Source organism: Bubalus kerabau, chromosome 21 (assembly GCF_029407905.1).
Source record: "Bubalus kerabau isolate K-KA32 ecotype Philippines breed swamp buffalo chromosome 21, PCC_UOA_SB_1v2, whole genome shotgun sequence".
In the NCBI taxonomy this organism is placed as follows: domain Eukaryota; kingdom Metazoa; phylum Chordata; class Mammalia; order Artiodactyla; family Bovidae; genus Bubalus; species Bubalus kerabau.
Genome location: NC_073644.1, coordinates 10,853,487 through 10,877,150, shown reverse-complemented (window position 1 = coordinate 10,877,150; position 23,664 = coordinate 10,853,487). Strand labels below are relative to the sequence as shown.

The following is a 23,664-nucleotide window of genomic DNA, read 5'->3' as shown; positions in this document are numbered from 1 at the left end:
TGAAGGCAGATGGAAAAACAAATGGAAATATTTGAGATGAGAAAGAGCAATAGTGAAGTTGTGGAGGGGAAGGGGTAAGGGGAGTGTGTGTGAAATAGATGTTGGCGGAGTTTCAGGACAGAGCAGGTGTTGTGGGCTCGAGAGAAGCCTGTGTTTGGAACAGTGGACCTCAGAATTGTCCACGCAGACAGCATTCTTTTCATCATAACACTAACATATTACTTGTTATTTTCACTTTGTTTTGGAGCAAAGGCAATAATAGGTAAAACTGCAGCAGGAATCAAGGCAGTGGCTCCAAACAAGGTTGTTGTTTAGTCGCTAAGTTGTGTCCAACTCTCCATAGACCGTAGCCCGCCAGACTCCTCTGTCCAAGGAATTTCCAAGGCAAGAATACTAGAGAGGGTTTGCCATTTCCTCTTTCAGGGGAACTTCCCGACCCAGGGATCAAAACTGCGTCTTCTGCATTGCAGATAAAAATCTTTCCTACTGAGTAACCAAGCAAGTCCAGTTACTGTATTCTTTTTAAAATAATAAAATAAAAATTGTATATATTTAAGGTGTACAACATGCTGTTTTTGTATACCTACGCACACTTACTAGACCTCAGCATTTTAAATTATTGACCATAGCATTTATTGACTTAGACTTGAACAACCTGAATTATTTTCAAGTAATTTTTCCTTTAATTAAATTCTGCTAATATCATATTTAATTATTTTAATGCCTTATTATTAAACTAATGTTTTGTCCTATTAGAGCAATATAAAAAATTAATATTTCAGAAATATGGGTTGGTTTATTAAATGATGTAATACTTTATAGATATATATTATTGAAATGCTCTAGGATTTGGTGGTGCTAGTGGTAAAAATTTGCCTGCCAATCCAGGTTCAATCCTTGGATCTGGAAGATCCCCTGGAGAAACACATAACAACCCATTCCAGTATTCTTGCCTGGAAAATCCCACAGAGGAGCCTAGTGGGCTGCAGCCCATGGGGTCTCAAAGAACCATGCAGGGCTGAAATGATTTAGTATGCACACAGGGATTTAACACTCAATAATAAGTTCACAGTTTTATGTCACACTGTTAGGTTGTAGACCAATAAAAATATTTTTAATTTAAAGCACTTAAAGATATTATTTTAAAAATTACCTTCCTCTAAGAAAATGCAAACAGTTTTGTACTGGCTCATAAAATCATTTAGTACTGAAAGTGAAAATTGAGGACAAGAGATTCAGATATATCTTGACCTGAATTGCTATGATTCTAAATATTTTTAAAATATATTTCAAATTAAAGATATATCAGATTCCAAGGGGTTTCTGAGGTGGTGCTAACTGTAGAGAACCCACCCGCCAGTGCAGGAGACAGGAGATGCAGATTCGATCCCTGGGTTGGGAAGATCCCCTGGAGGAGGGCATAGCATCCGACTCCAGTATTCTTGTCTGGAGAATCCCCATGGACAGAGGAGCCTGGAGGGCTACAGTTCATAAGGTCGCAGAGTCGGACACAACTGAAGCGACTGAGCATGCATGCATGCAAATTCCAAAGGTATACCAAGTCCTTAGAAAATCTTCCGGTATGATTTTGTAACATTTTGTAATCTAACAGAACTCTTGAACTTCCTAACCAAGACAATCTGAGAGGTGAGATTTTATGCCCCCGTGAGTGCTCTGCTTCAGTTTGTTAGGGCACACACTGAAGTGGGTAGCATCGCACTACTGATCAACTGAAAGCCTCACACTGTTGCGGAAACCAGTGTAACCATGTCTGCTTGAAGAGCTTCTCTGCATCTCTAAATGTGAATTTTACAGAAGAGCAAACACTTTGTTTGAACTACATTGTTTGTCAGATTGCCTGAGGCACAAAAGTTAGAAAATCTCTAGTGCTTGCTGCATTTTGCTAGGCTGTTTATTAATTTGCTCTGTTGATTTTTTGCTATGAGGTGAAAAAAAGATGTCTTATGCAATATTAGTTCCAATATTCTTTTATATTTGTAAATAAAAATATTTGGAAAAGGCCTTGGAGCAGAATAATAAATGTATTTATGATATTGTTTGGCACAACTTGATATTATATATAATATATCTTATATAGTGGCATATCACTTTTATACTCACCTAACATGGATAGTATCTGTTCTTAGGCAACACATGATCTTCATTGCTTTTAGACTGTACTTAATTTTAGTAAGATCATTTGCTTATTTAAAATTAATAACACTTGGAAATAATGTCTCTTTTTAAAATATCTTTAATCTACTATTTTAGAATAAAATTTGGGTTAACTATTACTTGAATCAATCGTCAAATGATTTAAAAATTTAAGAGTTTATTGTTGAGAGTATGCTTTAATGTACTTCAAATATAATATACAAATCATTGTTCCAAAAAAATTCTCATCTTTCTCTCCAGGATCTGACACTTTAAGATACTAGTGCCTAATTTTTCTTCCGTGGAAGAGAAAATGAATTTTTTTTTAGATAAATAAATAGATATAGTATATGTATAAATGCACATATGAATGCATATATACACATATGTAGGTGTTTTTATACATGTTATATATGAAGCAAACCATTTTTAGTTTATTTAACTTGAAATCACTTACCTTACCAATTTTAGTTTTGCATGTTAAGTGAGATAATGACAAGGAGAGAGAAAAACAAATATTTTTTCAATATTAAAATAATTTTTCCAGCATGTCGACTATAGACTGTAAATTTATTGTGACAGAGACCATAAGGGCCCCTCTGGACAGACTGCACAGCAACCTTGAGTGATAAGCTTGTTATTTTATGAGGCTAGAAGTCCACATCATTACAGATTTTAAAAGGAAATATTACCAAAAAAAAAAAAATCAGTGACTACCAAGAAAAAATTACAAGGTATTACCAAAAGGTAAAATACCAATAGCATTTCAAGGATATTTGAAAATATCTCTTCAAAATATACAATTTGAAGAGATAGATGGAACATCAAAATCAGAAAAGGCAGGGTAGTTGAAATTATCAGACCAGGAATTTAAAACAACTATGATTACTACACTAAGGGCTAATGGATAAAGTAGACAGTATGCAAGAAAAGGTGGGAACTGTCAGAAAAGAGACAGAACGTCTAAGGAACCAAAAAGAAAAAATACTCTAACAGAAATGAAGGATGCCTTTGATGAATGTATAAACACTGGACATGGCTGATGAAAGAATCTACAAGCTTGAAGATGTCTCAGTAGAAACTTCCAGGGTTCCCTGGTGGCTCAGTGGTAAAGAGCCCACCTGCCAGTGCAGGAGACATGAGTTCAATCCCTGATCTGGAAGAATCCCACATGCTGAGGAGATGAGCCCATGCTCCACAACTGTTGAGCCTGTGTTTTAGAGCCTGGGAGCTGCAACCACTGAGCCCATGTGCTGCAGCCGCTGAAGCCTGTGCCCTAGACCCTGTGGTGCAAACAAGAGGAGACACCACAGTGAGCAGCTCCTGCAGCCGCTGAAGCCTCTGCCCTTGACCCTGTGCTGCAAACAAGAGGAGACACCACAGTGAGCAGCTCCTGCAAGGCAACTGGAGAGTAGCCTCCACACGCTGCAACTAGAGAAAAGCCTGTGCAGCAACAAAGACCCAGAACAGCCATAAGTAAAAAATAAAAAGACACCTCCAGAGCTGAAAAACAGAGAGAACAGAGACTGAAACAGTAAAAATAAAACCAATACTCAAGCACTGTTGGGACATCTATAAAAGGTATAATATATGCACAATGGAAGTACCAACATGAGAAGAAAGAAAGAAAAATTCTACCAGTAATAACTAACAATTTCCCCAAATTAATGTCAAACACAAAACTACAGATCCAGGAATCTCAGTGAACCCCAAGCAGGATTACTGCTCCCCACAAAAAAAAAATGAATGAAAAGTATACCTAGGCATTTTCAACTATAGAGAAGCAAGGAAAAAGTCCTGAAAGAAACCAGAGAGAGGAAAAACCATCTTCTCCACAGAGGAACAAAGAGGAATTACATTTACCTTTCCCTCAGAAACTATGCAAGCAACAGATTAGAGTGAAACACAGCCATCTCTTGGTATCTAATGGGGGGTCAGTTCCAGTATCCTCCACGGATACCAAAATCCATGGATGCCTAAAACCCTTACATAAAATAGCAAGCACATCTGAGTCTCATATCTGCGGGTCCCACGTCCTCAGATTCAACCAACCGTGGATCGTAAAAGTAGTACCCAATCCAAAGTTGGTTGAACCTGACGATGTGGAATCCTAAGATATCGAGAGCTAACTATATTTAATGTTTTAAGATGAACAATATCCATCAACCTAGAGTTCCATATGCCCTGTAAAATTATCTTTAAAAGTGAAGCAGAAATTGACTTTTTCAAACAAAATTGAACTTATTGCTGGTAAGACTGACTTTGTAAAAAATGTTAAAATTATTTCTTTAGAGAAAATAATAATGTAGGTTAGATACTCAGATCTATATAAAGAAAGGAAAAGCATCAAAAAGGTGTGAGTGGAGATAAAAAAGTTTCATTTTTTCTTATTCTTAATTGATCTAACAGGTGACAGTTTGTTCAAAATAGCACCAACAATGTATTTGATTTTGTATACATTTATAAATATATATATATATATGATAAGTAGATATATATGTATGTATCTCTGATATATGTGTAGTTTGATATAGTGTGGTTTGGAATTGCATTAGCTGTAAATTTATATTTCATACTCTAGGGCAGCAACTAAAAAAGTTAAAAAAAAAAGGTATAGCTGACATGTTAGAAAGGAGGAAGAATGGAATCATATAAAATTCACAATTAAAACCACAAAAGACAGAAAAAAGAGTGAAAGATAAAATAGAAACAGAGAAGAGGGACAAGAAATAGAAAACAGGTACAAATATTCTATATATTAGTCCAGTTACACTGATATTTACTTTGAATATCAATGGCTTAAATGCACCAATTAAAAGATGAGAATTGTCAGAGTGGATCAAACAAGATGCAACCATACACTATCATAAAGAAACCCACCATAAATGTAAAGACATCTATAAATTAAAAATATGTGGGTATAGAAAAGCATACTTTGTTGTTGCTCAGTCACCGAGTCACGTGCAGCTCTTTTGACCTGATGGACTGCAACATACCAGGCTTCCCTGTCCTTTACTATCTCCCAGAATTTGCCCAAATTTATGTCCATTTAGTCCGTGGTGCTGTCAAACCATCTCATCTTCTGCTGCCTTCTTCTCATTCTGCCTTCAATCTTTCCCGTCATCAGAGTCTTTTCTAACTAATCAGTCAGCTCTTCATATCACATGGCCAAGTATTGGAGCCTCACCTTCAGCATCAGTCCTTCCAGTGAATATTCAGGGTTGATTTCCTTTAGGATCAACTTGTTCAATCTCCTTGTAGTCCAAGGAACTCTCAAGACTCTTCTCCAGCACCACAGTCCAAAAGCATCAATTCTTCGGCACTCAGTTGTCTTTGTGGTCCAACTCTTATATCTGTGAGATGGCAAGAATCCTTAAGGTGGCAAGAAAACACAGAAGAACTGTACAAAAATAGATCTTCATGACCCAGATAACCACAATGGTGTGATCACTGACGTTGAGCCAAACATCCTGAAATGCAAAGTCAAGTGGGCCTTGGGAAGCATCACTGAGACAAAGCTAGTGGAGGTGATAGAATTCCAGTTGAGCTATTTCAAATCCTAAAATTTGATGCTGTGAAAGTGCTATACTCAATATGCCAACAAAGTTGGAAAACACAGCAGTGGCCACAGGACTGGAAAAGGTCAGATTTCATTTCAATCCCAAAGAAAGGCAATGCCAAAAAATGTTCAAACTACTGCACAATTGCACTCATCTCAAACACTAGCAAAGTAATGCTCAAAATTCTCCAAGTCAAGTACATGAACCATGAACTTCCAGATGTTCAAGCTGGATTTAGAAAAGGCAGAGGAACCAGAGATCAAATTGCCAACATTTGTTTGATCATCAAAAAAGCGAGAGAGTTCCATAAAAACATCTACTTCTGCTTATTGACTATGCCACAGCCTTTGACTATTTGGATCACAAGAAACTGTGGAAAATTCTGAAAGAGATGGGAATACCAGGCCACCTGACCTGCCTCCTGAGAAATCTATATGCAGGTCAAGAAGCAACAGTTAGAACTGGACATGGAACAGACTGGTCCTAAATCGGGAAAGGAGTACACCAAGGCTGTATATTGTCACCCTGCTTATTTAACTTATATGCAGAGTAGCACAAACTGAAATCAAGTTTGCCAGGAGCAATATCAATAACCTCAGATATGGAGATGATACCACCCTTATGTCAGAAAGAGAAGAAGAACTAAAGAGCCTCTTGATGAAAGTGAAAGAGTAGAGTGAAAAAATTGGCTTAAAACTAAGCCCAAAAGTTGGCTTAAAATATTCAGAAAAATAAGATCATGGCATCCAGTCCCATCACTTCATGGCAAATAGATGGAGAAACAATGGAAACAGTGAGAAACTTTACTTTTTGGGCTCCAAAATCACTGCAGATGGTGACTGCAGCCATAAAATTAAAAGACGTTTTCTCCTTGAAAGAAAAACTGTGATCAACCTAGACAGCATATTAAAAAGCAGAGACATTACTTTGCCAACAAAGGTCTGTCTAGTCAAAGCTATGGTTTTTCCAGTAGTCATGTATAGATATGAGAGTTGGACTATAAAGAAAGCTGAGCACCGAAGAATTGATGCTTTTGAACTGTGGTGTTGGAGAAGACTCTTGAGAGTCCCTTGGACTGCAAGGAGATCCAACCAGTCCATCCTAAAGGAAATCAGTCCTGAATATTCATTAGGAGGACTGATGCTGAAGCTGAAATTCCAATACCTTGGCCACCTGATATGAAGAACTGACTCATTAGATAAGACCCTGATGCTGGGAAAGATTGGAGGCAGTAGGAGAAGGGGACGACAGAGCATGAGATAGTTGGATGACATCACCGACTTGATGGACATCAGTTTGCGTAAGCTCCGGGAGTTGGTGATGGACAGGTAGGCCTGGTGTGCTGCAGTCCATGGGATTGCAAAGAGTTGGACATGACTGAGCGACTGAAGTGACTGACTCACATCTGTCCATGACTACTGGAAAAACCATGGGTTTGACCCTATGTATCTTTGTCAAAAAGAGGAATCTCTGCTTTTTAAAACACTGGGGTTTGTCATAGCTTTCCTTCCAAGGAGCAAGTGTCTTTTAATTTCATGGCTGCAATCACTGTGTGCAGCGACTTTGGAGCCCAAGAAAATAAAATCTGTCACTGCTTCTACTTTTTCCCCATATATTTGCCATGAATTGATGGGACCAGATGGGACCTTAGTTTTTTGAATGTTTAGTTTTAAGCCAGCTTTTTCATTCTCCTCTTTCACCCTCATCAAGAGGCTCTTTAGTTTCTCTTCAGATATGCTATACTAACATTAATCGAAAGAACACAAGAGTAAGTTTTAATTTCAGACAAACAGACTACAAAGCAAGGGTTTTTATTAAGTATTACATATTGATAAATTTGTCAGTCCTACAAGAAGATATAACATCTGGGTGCACCTGACAACAGATCAATAAATGACATAAGGCAGAAACTGATGGAACAAGGGGAATAGATGCACTTACTGTCATAGTTAGCGTCTTCAACCCCCCTCGCTCAGAAGTAGACAGATTGAACAGGCAGAAAATCAGTGAAGACATAGGTGAACTCAAACCACCATCAATTAACTAGATGTAATGAACATGTATGTCATCAAACAGCAGAATACACACTCTTCTCAGCTCACATGGAACTCTTACCAGGATGCATCACATTCTGGGCCATAGTTCAGTTCAGTCACTTAGTCGTGTCCGACTCTTTGCAACCCCATGAACCGCAGCACACCAGGCCTCCCTGTCCATCACCATCTCCCGGAGTCCACCCAAACCTATGTCCATTGAGTCAATGATGCCATCCAACCACCTCATTATCTGCCGTCCCCTTCTCCTCCTGCCCTCAATCTTTCCCAGTATCAGGGTGTTTCCCAACGAATCAGCTCTTCGCATAAGGTGGCCAAAGTATTGGAGTTTCAGCTTCAACATCAGTCCTTCCAATGAACACCCAGGACTAATCCCCTTTAGGATGGACTGGTTGGATCTCCTTGCAGTCCAAGGGACTCTCAAGAGTCTTCTCCAACACCACAGTTCAAAAGCATCAATTCTTCAGCACTCAGCTTTCTTTATAGTCCAACTCTCATATCCATACATGCCACTGCTGCTGCTGCTGCTAAGTCACTTCAGTCGTGTCCAACTCTGTGTGACCCCAGAGATGGCAGCCTACCAGGCTCCCCCGTGCCTGGGATTCTCAAGGCAAGAAAACTGGAGTGGGTTGCCATTTCTTTCTCCAATGCATGAAAGTGAAAAGTGAAAGTGAAGTCACTCAGTCGTGTCTGACTCTTAGCGACCCCCATGGACTATAGCCCACCAGACTCCTCCATCCATGGGATTTTCCAGGCAAGAGTACTGGAGTGGGGTGCCATTGCCTTCTCTGATCCATACATGACTACTGGAAAAACCACAGCCTTGCCTAGATGGGCCTTTTTTGACAAAGTAATGTCTCTGCGTTTTAATATGTTTTCTAGGTTGGTGAAAACTTTCCTTCCAAGGAGTAAGCATCTTTTAATTTCATGGCTGCAGCCACCATCTGCAGTGATTTTGGAGCCCAGAAAAATAAAGTCAGCCCCTGTTTCCACTGTTTCCCCATGTATTTGCCATGAAGTGATGGGACCAGATGCCATGATCCTAGTTTTCTGAATGTTGAGCTTTAAGCCAACTTTTTCACTCTCCTCTTTCACTTTCATCAAGAGGCTCTTAAGTTCTTCCTTTCTGCCATAAGAGTGGTGTCATCTGCATATCTGAGGTTATTGATATTTCTCCTGGCAATCTTGATTCCCACTTGTGCTTCCTCCAGCCCAGCGTTTCTCAAGATGTACTCTGCATATAAGTTAAATAAGCAGGGTGACAATATATAGCCTTGATGTACTCCTTTTCCTATGTGGAACCAGTCTGTTGTTCCATGTCCAGTTCTAACTGTTGCTTCCTGACCTGCATATAGGTTTCTCAAGAGGCAGGTCAGGTGGTCTGGTATTCCCATCTCTTGAAGAATTTTCCACAGTTTATTGTGATCCACACAGTCAAAGGCTTTGGCATAGTCAATAAAGCAGAAATAGATGGCTTTCTGGAATTCTCTTGCTTTTTCCATGATCCAGCAGATGTTGGCAATTTGATCTCTGGTTCCTCTGCCTTTTCTAAAACCAGCTTGAATATCTGGAAGTTCACCGTTCACGTATTGCTGAAGCCTTGCTTGGAGAATTTTGAGCATTACTTTACTAGCGTGTGAGATGAGTGCAATTGTGCGGTAGTTTGAACGGTAGTTTGGGCTATAGAACATAACCAATTAAAGAAAACGGAAACCGTAGCGTACCTTCTCTCTACCATATGAAATTAAACTAGAATGCAGTGAAACTAGAAACCAGTAATAGAAAATAGCTAGAAAATTCTGAAATACTTGGAGAGTGAACAATGCACTTCTCAATAGCACATAGGTCAAAGAAACTTAGAGAAGTTTTTAAGTATTTATATAGATGGAAATGAAAACGAACCTGTTGGATCTTTTATTAGAAGAAATACTGACGTAGCATGTTGAGAAGTGCATTTTAGAAATGAACTCACACAGCATTATTATTGTAAAGTTGTATTTGCAGACTAAGTGAGGAAGTACACAAACTGCTCATTTCTAGGGACTGTGGAGAGAAATAAAAATGCACAAGTTACAGCAGAAAGCCTTGTACCCATACAATTGAGAGCTAAAATACTTGTTCAATAAAATTATTAGTTGCCGAAAGAGTAGAATTGTTAACCTGGGTCCATAAATCACGAATGAGCCTTGGTGAGAGAACAGGGTGGTGAGCAAGGATATAAGGGTCCGTGAACACTTTGTGGTTTGGGCTGGGAAGGAAGTCCATTGCTTATATGTAATGTTTCCAGAATTTTAGAGTCACAGTCTGCTGATTGACAGGTGTCAGTTAGACTGCATTTCCACCAGGGACTTGCATGATAAGTGGGTTTTAGGAGACAGTTGAGGTGTTAAATCCAATCAATATTTAATGCAAATTTATTGAGAATCTTCTGTGTGCCATACTGGCTACTGTTTGTAAAAGATACAATTTTTTAAAAAACACAGGAGTCCTTGCTTTCAGAGTTATTCTTCTACATAATTTTTAGACTCTTTCAAAATTGAGCAAAGCAAATAACCACAGTTGATGGCATCGAAAAAGTTTTTTGTTTTCATTCTGCATGGTATTTGATTCCTGTTAATTAGAAACAAGTAAAAATATCCATTGGAAAGTGACTTAGGACAATAATAACGGATCATTTTGTGTGAGCACCCAGCATAGAGCATGTACTGTATGCTAAGTTAAAAATGTTTTTTTGTTCAAGGTAACTGAACTGCACAACATCAAAAATATAACCAGGCTGCCTCGAGAGACAAAGAAGCATGCAGTGGCAATTATCTTTCATGATGAAACGTCAAAGACATTTGCCTGTGAATCAGGTAAGTAATCACAGCCCTGTCTCCAGCTTGAAGACCTGGAGCTGCTTCTGAGACAATAGCCCAGATGCATTAAGATCCGCCTATGAACTGCATGGCTTATTGTGGTGAGAATGTGCTGTGGAAGACTATTAGTAAGCTTGGTCTCTCTGTTGCTACAGAGTTATCGGTGCCTGTTTATTATCTGGCTGTGTCTGGATTTTGTTCCCAGGTGGTCTGAGGACTTTTGAGGTTTCCATTCAAGCTTGGAGAATTAAGCAAACAATGCCTGTGGGGTGTTTGTTAGAGCAAGCTCCTGACATGTGCTCTGGTTCTTGCCAAGTGCCATTGGAGGTGGTTGGTAAGGCATTAACAGTGTAAGAGTGGGCACGGGGGCACAGCCACGGTCCCTAGGCGCTCCAGAGCAGACCTGTGAGCAATTGGTTGCTTTCATGGATCCTCAGTATTACAAGTTAAGTACATTTCAGATTGAATTTAGCATCCCAGTTCATAAAGCACTCTGACATTATTGAGACACTAGGCAGTTTATCGTTGGAACTCGCAGTGTTTCTCATTTTGGAATCCCTGTGAAAAGTGAAAGTGAAACTTTCTCACACACACGCTCAGTCGTGTCCAACTCTTTGTGACCCCATGGACTATACAGTCATAGGAATTCTCTGGGCTGGAATACTGGAGTGAGTAGCCATCCCTTCTCCAAGGGATCTTCCCAACCCAGGGATTGAACCCAGGTCTCCCCCATTGCAGGCGGATTCTTTACCAGCTGAGCCACCAGAGAAGCCCTGGAATCCCTGTGCTGTGTAATATATTAGTTGGCTTATCATAGTTTTTTAAAGATTTTTCTCAATGGAATGGTGTTTTCATTTTATACTGGATGGAAGCAGAAAGCACTGTCTTTGAAAGATGTGAATTTAAAATAATGGTTAAGTCTTTTAGGAGATGCTTTGTTAGTAACTTTTAAAAGGGAGTAAACCTTCTGTATTTATGGTTAAAGTTTATAGGTGTACTTATTACTTGATTATATTATTCAAGACTGATAAGGTCACTTTGCCTAAATAAATTGCTCACACCTACTCACCTACACTTATCTTAGTTTTGCTAAATTGAATTAGAATGTGTCAAAGTGTTCCTCTTTCCTTGAATGCCTTTATCCTTTTTATATACTTTCTTCACTTGCCATCTGACCTCATTTCATCATTTAGAATTGACTTTTGTGGTGGTTGAATAGAAGTCTTTCTGGTAATATAAATCCCCATGTGATAATAGAACCTGTCCCAGCCTTGCTGGTGTCATATATTAATATCCATTAATAATTATATATTAATATCTGTGCCTTCTTGTTCACTGTCTTGCTACTTGATCACTTCAGTTTTCTCTGAGCTCTTAAATAATGTCTTAGATTAAATCTAATAACTCCCAGAAAACTAGTTTTCCAAAACAGATAAAAGATCATTTTCTCTGTTGTTTGTATGTTTCAATTTTCACTGTTGTTTTACAGTTTTTAATTGTCCTGAGTTGTGTTTTGGGTACAGAGACAATACTGGAGGCTATTATTTCAGATAAGAAGGATATTGAATTATGTTTCTACATAATTCTGAAATTTATTTTTTTATTTTAATTTATTTTATTATTAACTGGAGAACAATTGCTTTACATTGTGTTGGTTTCTGCCATAATTCTGAAATTTAGGCTCACAGCTGTAAACCCCAACTCTGAAATTGGAAGATTTTATTTACTTTGTCATTGGTGGTGGATTCATGGTAGAATTTTGAGAAATGAAGGTCTCTTCACTCAAAGAAAATGGCCTTAAATTCCAAGAGAAGAGTTTCCTGACAGTGAGGCTGAGGCAAGATCTAAGTGTAAAAATGAAGAATGCTTTTGTGTGCAATTCTTGCAGAGAGTTTTCAGCTAGCTTAAATTATGATTAATTTGAGGGTATTGTTTTTAAACCATTTTTAATATGTAGATGTAACAGTCTGCTTTTAGATGGTAGTAAAAATGTTTAAAAAGTCATGGCACAGTTTTTTTTAATTGTCTTAACTTCAAGGCATGCCAGTGGGAAAAAAGGAAGTACTTAAAAACTGATAAGGAATTTGAGTACTTTTCCTTGGAAGTTATGTTTTTTAGATAGATACTAAGATGCAGTAGTCTATGTCTTTTATTAAAATGACAAAATTATATGGAAACAGACTACACTGAAAAGCAGAGTTGTGAAAATCAAAATAACAAGATTAAAGTCAAGATTAAAAAGAGCTCTCACATTTATTTGGAATGAAAGTGCAGATAAAATTGTATTGTCATAATGGCTAGTGGGAATGTGAATTGTTTCAATTATTTTTTCAAGAAAACTGACAACTGCTGTTGTAGACATGTATACCCTTGACTCAGTGAACCTTTTGGGGAACATATTTGGTGTATTATACATTATGCGTAATGATAACAAAATTGCTGAATGCCTATCAAGAAAATTGTTGAATAAATCATAGTATATCCTTATCATGAAATAGTATACAATCACTGGAAAGAATTCTAAATAACCCAATTAACTTAAAGGCATTTTGTGAAGTGTAGTTCTTCAGGCAAAACAACCAGCAGAGCTGTATGTACTGAATAATCACATTTTGTAAAAGAAAAAGTGAGAGAAAGAGTGTGGGTCTTCACAAGCATTATCTAGGTCAGAGGAGATGATAATGAAGTGGGAGAGAAAGGAAGATGGGTAAAATCAGCAAGCAAAAAGGAAAAGTAAGAAAATACAGTGAACAGAGAAAAATATCCAGCATACAGACTGTCCCATTTGTATGAAATCATGCATATGTGAGGGCTCCAGGTGGCGCAATGGTAAAGAACCTGCCTGCCAATGCAGCGGACACAGGAGACGGGTTCTGTCCCTGAGTCAGGAAGATCTCCTGGAGGAGGGCATGGTAACCCACTCCAGTATTCTTGCCTGGAGAATTTCATGGGCGGAAGGGCCTGGCGGGCTACAGTCTATGGGGTCACAAGAATCAGAAGTGACTTAGCACAGGCACATGCATATGTGAATGTAACCATGAAGGTTTTGAAAAGTTAGTCATCAGGGAAATGCAAATTAGACCATAAGGAGATATCACTATGCATCTGTCTAAATGGCTAAAATAAAAAAAAAAATTAGTGAGACCACTGAATGCTTGTATGGTTGCAGGAACACTGGATCACTCATACATTGCTGGTAGGAATGTCACGTGGTACAGCCACCCTGGAAAATGCGTGGCAGCTTCTTATAAAATTAAATATGTGATTATTACACAATCCAGCAATTTCACTCTTGAACGTGTATCTCAGGAAGAAAAAAAACATACTTCACACACATACACACACACACACACCTGTACAAAAAGTGCTCATAATAGCTTTATTCATAATAGTCCAAAACTGGAAAGAGCCCAAAGATGCTTCAACAAACTGTGATATACCAACCCCATGAACTCCTCCTCAACAGTAAAAAGGAGCAAACATTTGATACATATAGCAATCTGGAGGAACCTCAAGTGAATTATGTCCAGTGAAGAAAAGCCAGTCCCAAAAGATTATACACTTTGTGTTTTCATTTATACAGCATCTGTGAAAGGAAGCATTTTACAAATGCAGGACATGTTAGTTGCCAGAGGTTAGGGATGGGGTTGGGTGTGTGGAGAGCAGGACTGTGTGGTCATAAAAGGGTAACATGAGCTTCTGTTGGAACTAAGTGGTTATCTTGACGATGGTGGTGCACACACAAACCCACACAAGTGATCAGTTGTGTCAAACTTCATACACGCACAAGTAAAACTGAGGAAATCTGAATAAAATCAGTGGTCTTCCAACATCAGTCTCCTGGTTATGATGTTGTACTATACTTTTGCAAAATACACTGCAGGAAAGTAGGCAAAATATACGCAGGATCTCTGTGTAGTATTTCTTACTACTATGTGTGAATCTACAATTATCTCAGTAAAATTTGCAATAAAATATTAGATCTATATCAGTTATCTGTAAGGTCATCTATGATATATTTTTTCATTTATATTTTAATTGGAGGAAAGTTGCTTTACAATGCTGTGGTGGTTTCTGCCTTACAACAATGCAAGCCATGCACAATTATATATGTCCCCTCCCCTGTGAGCCTCCCTCCCCTCCCCGCATCCCACCCCTCCCAAGTCATCACAGAGTGCCAGGCTGGGCTCCCTGTGTTACACGGCAGTTTCCCACCAGCCATCTAGATGATGATGTAGTTTTAAGTTAAAAACAATTTCCTATTGCAGAAATAGGAAGTGGTATATCCTAATATTCTATAAAGAAACTGACAGTAATCACAACAAGCAACAAAAATAAATCTAAATGTGTACCTGTGCAGCCTGTGTATGATTCATGAGCACAGAGACACGTGTGCACTCTGTCATATGGGCATCTTGGCCCTTCCTAACCTGTGGTCCTTGCATGGGCTCCCCCAGCCTAGTGAACCCTCACACACACTTCACCCAGTTACCGCCCCGTTTCCTCCCACCCTCAGCTTAGGATGGCATGCCTCCTGCCCCCACAGCAGTGGAACTTGGACTTCATGCACTCTGTTCAGAATCCCTCTGCTCTGTGGGATTTTAAGCTCAATGAAAACATGACTCTGGTGTCTTTCTCCCCCCACCACCGTGCTAAGGAACATTTGTTGAATTAGTCAATGAGTAAAATTTATACTTAAGTTTTGTTATCATGAAATGTTTATCATTCTCCTTTTTCAAAACAAGTTTGAGAGATTAATTTGACTGCCCCATGGGAAAAATTGCTTAAATTGCCAAGTAACAGGTTGCTCTGTGTTGTGATGGTGAGTGGGGGATGGTGGTCAGTGTCCTGTGTGTGTGTGCAAATCACCACGGCCCACCAGGTCTGCTGTAACTACTGTGAGTAATACAGTCTTGAATACAAATGAAAATTTCTGCATTTGCTATTCCCTGAAGAGAGAGCCTTTGTTCATTCTTCTTTTTTTTGGAGTATGTTCATTTCCTAGTGACTAAAGGAGCAGATTGCTTCAGTTCAGTTCAGTCGCTCAGTCATCTCTGACTCTTTGTGAACCCATGGACTGCAGCATGCCAGGCTTCGCTGTCCATCACCAAATCCCGGAGTTTACTGAAACTCATGTCCATCGAGTCAGTGATGCCATCCAACCATCTCATCCTCTGTCGTCCCCTTCTCTTCCCGCCTTCAATCTTTCCCAGCATCAGGGTCTTTTCAAATGAGTCAGCTCTTAGCATCAGGTGGCCAAAGCATTGGAGTTTCAGCTTCAGCATCAGTCCTTCCAGTGAATAAGCAGATTGCTTAGATGTTGGGTAATAGTTTCTGTTATCTTCATTAAGGAAAAGACAAAAGGAAAAAGCAACTCAGCTATGTCTTTGTCAGTAATGAAAATCTGAAAAGTTATCTCCAAATAATTTAGAACAAATAATATTTAAAGTCTGAACAACCTAGTTAATTTCCTAAATAATTACATGAAGCATTGAGTTTATTCTGTAATACAGTTATTTTTATAATTTCTCCCATTCATAATTTGTAATGGAATATTCATAATTGAATAAATTCTCCCACAGTAAAATGAAAAATATTTGTGTAAAACCCAAATCCAATATATTGATATATTTATCATTAAAATTTTAAAAATTTTTACACAAGTAATACTTTATACCTAGAATACCTGGATATCAGTTAATACCTGTTTCAGTTTATTCACATTATATTTTCCAAATCCTTTAGCTTTGTTTCTAAGAAAACATTATATTTTAAAATAATATCTTTCTCTATAATTGTTTATATTTGTCAGTAAAATATACCTGTATCTTATATTTTATTACTGTTTTAAGAAGACATCTTTTTCCAGATGATTTTCTATGATTTTTTCTGCTTCTCAGGTTTCCAGTACTCTTTCCTCCCACAAATAAGTCCAAAAAGGATGCAGTCAAAAATCAATCTTGAATTTAGATTGACAGGTAATAGGCACACATTTAAGCCATTTTTGACTAACAATTTTATTGTATATGCAATTGCAAAACCTGTATTGCCTCCCACCTGTGGCATCGGACCTGTGAACATTAGAAATGAACTGGTTACGCATCTGCTTTAAAGGTTTAGCAGCACTGGAGTAAGAATATGTTCTTAGACTACTATAAACTCCAATTACTATTCATTAATATTATAATAAAATATGTGTGTGTTATTTTACCAAAAATATTTTTTATTTGATTTTTCTAAATTCCCCTTTCCTGATTAAGAACTCCTTTGAAACATGTAGATTACTTAATAGTAATTAAATTGTAGTTATAATAATAGGATAATAATATTATAGGGCTCAACTTCTGCTTAAGAATGAAGGAAAATCTCCTCAAAAGGTTTTATACCTCAAGTATGGCCCCCAAGTTATAGAAGTTTTCAAGTTTGTAGTATTAAATTTAATTTGATAAAAGTAAGCTAATGCAAAAACTAACAAATTCTGATGATTGTTCAGTTCATAGTCAAATATGACTTTCAGCTGTTAAAATCTGGTTTGCAGAGCTTAAAATAAAAGCTGGTATTTATCCAGTAAGAAGGAGGATATCAATTGTATTGCATTTAAGTAGTCAAATTCCCTGGTGGTTCAGATGGTAAAGAATCTGCCTGCAATGCAGGAGACCCAGGTTTGATCCCTGGTTTAGGAAGATCCCCTGGAGAAGGAAATGGCAACCCACTCCAGTATTCTTCCCTGGAAAATCCCATGGACAGTGGAGCCTGCTGGGCTACAGTCCATGGGGGTCGCAAAGAGTCAGACATGATGGAGTGACTAACACTTTAAGAAGTCAAATTAGGGTGTGACATTAGAAAAAAGTTCCCTGCAGCTGCTCAGTCACATGGTCTGTGGATAAACCTACTTCTTCAGGTTCAAGTGATGTCAGGAAAGCTCTTTTATGAGCAGTCTATTTACTTTGGGGATAATGGGACACTTTTTGGTTTATCGATTGTTCCATACAAAAGACAACTTGAATGAAGTTGTAACAACTTATATTTCTAGCTGACTCAGTCACTGCGGAATAGAATCGCCCGTTTATAACCATCTGGTTCTTAGCTATCCTGCTATGAGATTTGGAAGAAGTGATTAAAAAAACAGAAGCTAGTGGCCCTATGTGATCTGAAATGTGTTGCGATCTTCAAGTTATTTCTTTAGAGAAAGTGAAACGCTGTGTAGCAGTGACAGTGTAATGAGACTTTGAATTTTTAATGATCCTTCAGACTCACACGGAATAAAAATGCCAAACCTGCAGTTGCACCCTCTCATAACAAGACTATATGCATCCTGTAAAATTTGGACATGGTTTTATAAGGTTGGTATGCTAGTTAACAAATCAGAGACAGAATTGGTTTAAGCAAAATTTAATGACTTATTACACTACAATGTCAAGGTACTAATGTGTAATGGAGATAAGTGGGGTGGTCTTGTAGATTCAGTCCAGAGCAGTCCCTTCATAGACACCAGAATTGTGGCTGAGGTGAGTTGATGCCATTTAAGATGACTGCATTAGTCCCATTCACCTTCAGTCAGTTCAGTCGCTCAGGTGTGTCTGACTCTTTGCCACCCCACGGCGTGCTGCAGTCCATGGGGTCTCAAAAAGTCAGACACGACTGAGCAGCTGAACTGACTGAAGGTGAATAGGACTAACGCACCATCACCTGAAAGAGGTTCTTTGGTTTTAGACATTGAAAATGAAGACAAATTAGTTTGTTATGAGAAGAACATGTATAAGCTGATTAACAGTTACATTAAGCAGAGGATGCAATAACTGGATGGCATCACTGACTCAATGGACATGAGTGTGAGCAACCTCCGGGAGGTGGTGAAGGACAGGGAAGCCTGGTATGCTGCAGTCCATGGGTCACAGAGAGTTGGACGAGACTTAGAGACTGAACAACAACGAAAGCATATACCATTAAGTGTAACGTGTATGATACTGATATATCCTGGTTTACTCACTAAAGACTGATAAAATCTAGAAATTGATAACTGGAAAATAAAACCTAACACATATCCCTAGAGTCTTCTGTTTAAGTTCCAATTCCAGTGGTTTGCTTTTTCAGTTTCACCCTGGCCCTACTTTCTTTTTTTTAAGATAAATGAAAAGTTATTTTTATTGGAGTATAATTGCTTTACAGTGTTGTATTCATTTCTGCTGTATTCTGCAGTGTGAATCAGATCTATGTATACATATATCCCCTTCCTCTTAAGCCTCCCTCCCTCTCCCACCCCTCCCTTCTAGGTCATCCCAGAGCACTGAGCTGAGTTCCCTGTGCTATACAGCAGCTCCCCACTAGCTGTCTGTTTTACAAATGATAGTATATGTATGTCAGTGCTAATCTCTCAATTCATCCCACCGTCTCCTCACCCCTTTGTTTAGTCTCTTCAGTCATGTCTAACTGTTTTTGACCCCATGGACTGTAGCCCACCAGGCTCTCCTCATGGGCTTCTCCATGCAAGAATACTGGAATGGGTTGCCAGTTCCTCCTCCAGGGGATCTTCCCAACCCAGGGATAGAACCAGAGTCTCTTACATCTCCTGCGCTAGCAGGTGAGTTCTTTGCCACTAGCGCCACCTGGGAGGCCCTCACCCTCTTTAGAGCCCTACTTTTGAACTTTGTGCACAGGAAAATGAGCTTCAGCTAACTGGCCATCTGCTGTGTCAGGACCCTCTCTCACCCTGTCACTCCGTCTTTAGGTCCAGCACGCTGCCCCTTCGCGGGGCTGCCTCTGCGTGGTTCTCTACCCATCATTTCATACCGCGAAGCCCTAGCCAACTCTCATGCTGTTTCTTGGAGTGAACCAAGTAGATTTCCCCCAAAGTCAATCAAGCTGCAGAAAGTTAGAACTAACTGCTCTCCAGGCAAGACTGCACAAAATATTTTTTAAGTTTTATGAACAATTACCACAGGGCGTCAGCTGGAAAATGATCAGATGGGGAGGCATCGTTGTCATTCCTTATTCCTGCACATTAAGAAAATGTACTTTTGCTTTATTTTCAGGATTTACATAAAGACTATTACCTTTGATGTGTCACTCCAAAATTGTACCATATGTTATTCTGTCATATGGAACTGTTCTTTCTGAGATAGCAAGCCATCTATAATTGGGTGCCAGACTTTTGAAATCTTTGAAGCAGAAAAGTGGTTTGAATATTTTTATTCAGAAAAAAATTTTAACTTGAAGTGCTGAATGAAGACTTAGAACTGAGTATGTTTCTTAAAGAGGCAACTCATCTCAGTAAAAAAAAAAAAAAAAAAAAAGCTTAAAACTATGTAAGGCTTTCTTCTTTAAGCTTTCTAGAAAATGTTTTCAGAGAAGGCAATGGCACCCCACTCCAGTACTCTTGCCTGGAGAATCCCATGGACAGAGGAGCCTGGTAGGCTGCAGTCCATGGGGTCGCTAGGAGTCGGACACGACTGAGCAACTTCACTTTCACTTTTCACTTTCATGCATTGGAGAAGGAAATGGCAACCCACTGCAGTGTTCTTGCCTGGAGAATCCCAGGGACGGGGGAGCCTGGTGGGCTGCCGTCTGTGGGGTCGCACAGAGTCGGACACAACTGAAGCGACTTAGCAGCAGCAGAAAATGTTTTAAGCAATTAATGTTCAATGGTGGCTCAGTGGTAAGGAATCCACACACTAATACAGGAGACATGGGAGACACAGGTTTGATCTCTGGGTGAGGAATATCTCCTGGAGAAGGACATGGCCACCCACTCCAGTATTCTTGCCTAGAAAATCCCATGGACGGAGGAGCCTGATGAGCTACCATCTATGAGGTCACAAAGAGTCAGGCCTGACTGAGCACACACAGTATTAAACCACCCAGTCTGTTTAATTGTCAGTCCTAGTACTAATGCAGAGCTCTTCCAAATCAGGTATGTATATATATATCTCAATAGGGATGTTCCTTGATGGTCCTATGGCTAAGACTCTGTGCTTCCAATGGAGGGGGCCTGGATTTAATCCCTCATCAGGGAACTAGATCACACATGCTGAAACTAAAGATCCCACATGCCACAACAAAGATCAAAGACCCAGCACAACTGAATAAATGAATAAAGAATAAAACAACATTTTTAAAAAGTAAAGACATCCCTATATACATATAATATTTCCATATTACATATATATATATATATATAATATGTCATTTGTGGAGGACTTTGAATGGCTTTCAACTGATCAGTGGAGAGAAAAAATAATTTCGAGTATAAATGCAAACAAGAAATGATGAAATTTCTTCATGTTTTCAAAGTAGTTTTGGAAGCAGAGGAAGAGGAATGGAAATAGCTGAGAGGAGCTCCAAAGTTTGGATGTTGTTTTGAACATGTCCAAATGGAGCAAATTAAAGTTATTTTTTAGAAACATTTTTTTCTGATTATCAAAGGAATACAGGCTTTCTGTCTCCAAAAATAAGGCTGCTTTATGTACTGAAAATAGAAGTAGGCACTAAGCAAAATATAACAAATATTCAAGTGCATATTTCAGCTTACAAGACAGAGAAACTCAGTTCAGTCACTCAGCTGTTTCCGACTCTTTGTGACCCCATGGACTGCAGCATGCCAGTCCTTCCTGTCCATTACCAACTCCTGGAGCTTGGTCAAACTCATGTCCATCAAGTCAGTGATGCCATCCAACCATTTCATCCTCTGTCATCACCTTCTCCTCCTGCCTTCAATCTTTCCCTGCATCAAGGTCTTTTCAAATGAGTCCAGTTCTTTGCATCAAGTGGCCCAAGTATTGGAGTTTCAGCTTCAGCATCAGTCCTTCCATTGAATATTCAGAGTTGATTTCCATTAGGATTGACTAGTTTGATCTCCCTGCAGCCCAAGAGACTCTCAAGAGTCTTCTCCAACACCACAGTTCAAAAGCATCAATTCTATGGTGCTCAGCTTTTATTATAGTCCAACTCTTACATCTATACATGACTACTGGAAAAGCCATAGCTTTGACTAGACAGAACTTTGTCAACAAAGGAATGTCACTGATTTTTAATATGCTGTCTAGATTGAACATAGCTTTTCTTCTAAGGAGCAAGGACGTACCACAAAAAGAAGGAATGAAGAGAAAGCTTTCAAGACCTGGGAGCCTTCACTCATCTCTATAATGAACATGGGACATGCCTTGCTCCTCACAGCTGTGCCTTGGGAGCAGCAGACAATGCCTGGGCTCCTGCAAACTGGGGAAACATATTTGGCAAATCTAATACAGTTATGTAAAGTTTAAAAATAAAATAAAATTTAAAAAAAAAAAAAAAAAAAAAGCTTTTAGTAAAAAGTCATTGATTTAAAAAACATTCAAATGCCAGAAAATAAAAATGTCTAGGAGACTTCCTCTCCTAGGGTTCCTCTTCTGCTCTTCCTGGAATTTTTGTAACATTATACCACTTTTGTGATTCTGGACATCACAAGCTCAGAAGTCCATCTAAAATGACTCAGTACTGGTAATTCTCCTTCAATGGCACATAACTTCTCAGGAGTCCCACAGGTAACCTCTAAAATAGGGATTTGCCAATAAAGATACCAAGTCATAAGCAAATAAGCACCATGGATCAAAGTTAGGATATAGACAAATTTATGTTCAAGGAAGATCACTACAGTGCTTTTTAATGAAACATAAAACTTAATACAGTAATTGTCCACTAGTTTGTCACTGATTTAAAAAAAAATAATTTGCAGCGATTAAAACTGATGATGTAAATTTGTATTGATTAACTTGAAAAGATGGAGATCATTTATTAAGTGAATAATGCAGTTCATAAAATGTACTATAAGGTGATCCAATATTTTGAACAAGTGTATAAACACACACACACACACACAGGCACGTATACACCCAAATATGCCTGTGTGTCATAGAACATGAAATACTGAAATTCACATTTATGACTTTGTTTTGGTTAAGAAATATCAGTGATGTTCTCTTTATTTCTTTATTCTCTACAATACAATACTGTAAAGTAATTAGCCTCTAATTAAAATAAATTTAAATTAAAAAAATTTAAAAAGTTGTTTAATTTGTATTGATTTTATTACTTTATTAGAATATTAATATATATTATTAAAATGACACACATAAACAACAATATAAGTAACAGTATTATAAACAGCTGACCCCAACAACCACCTTAAGGAATAAATAAGTCAAATACACTGTAAATAGGTGACATAGACTTTTGTTGTCATTGTATAATCCCTAAAATTGTAATTACATGTTTTAGTTATTAAACATTGGTGAATTATAGGTTTATTATGTTTACATTTATTTCTAGAATCATGCCTTATTATTTTACATATTTTTCCAATTTGTAAAACTGTGTTTCATACTCTAGTCTTTGGAAAGTTGCTATTTTTCCTCATTGTCATATTTGTGAACTTCTATGATCCTAGTTCCTTCATTTTATATCACTACAGGGCTATATTATGCTCTTATTTCTGATAGAATGGTCGTGTTCTTAAAATATGTCGATTCCCTCAAAGTCAGCAGTATAATTACATGGCTCTTTTCCCTCAAACAGTTAATAGGATGAACTAAGATAATACGTTTCCTGCGAAGTCATGGCCAAAATCATACTCTGGAGCCACCCTGTCTGAGTTCAGATGCTCCCTGCATCCCAGTTCCTCCTCTGTAAAAGGGACCAATAACAATTTCACCTCATGGAGTAATAAAGATTTAGTATCAAAAGAACAACACCTGGCATATATTAAGCATTTGACAAATGGTAGTGGATATTATCTTTATGTTTCAAGAGTCAGACCCTTCAGTTGGACATGTTGAAGCATTATTCTTAATAGACTTAAATTCAATTTTCTGTTAACAGGGTTTTTACAACTATATTCACAGTTGAGGGGGGGTCTATGAATTTTTGTTACTTTCCTAGACAGGGTTTGACATCAGAATATTATCAATGTTTATAAAAATGAATGTCCAAGTATTCATGTTTTTAAGCTCTCCAACAGTTTAGAAAACAAGTGAAATATTATTTCCATGTTGCTTCTGAAAC

The 23,664-nt window shown here is 38.3% G+C and overlaps 1 protein-coding gene across 1 annotated transcript in view; it reads left to right on the top strand.

The window, feature by feature from the left end:
- The window catches only part of DOK6 (docking protein 6), a 413,808-nt gene that overhangs the window by 168,456 nt on the left and 221,688 nt on the right, over window positions 1-23,664 (top strand). The window contains exon 3 of the mRNA XM_055559154.1: window positions 10,509-10,623. Coding sequence (XP_055415129.1) covers window positions 10,509-10,623 — 115 coding nt within the window. The remainder of the gene's footprint in view (window positions 1-10,508; window positions 10,624-23,664) is intronic.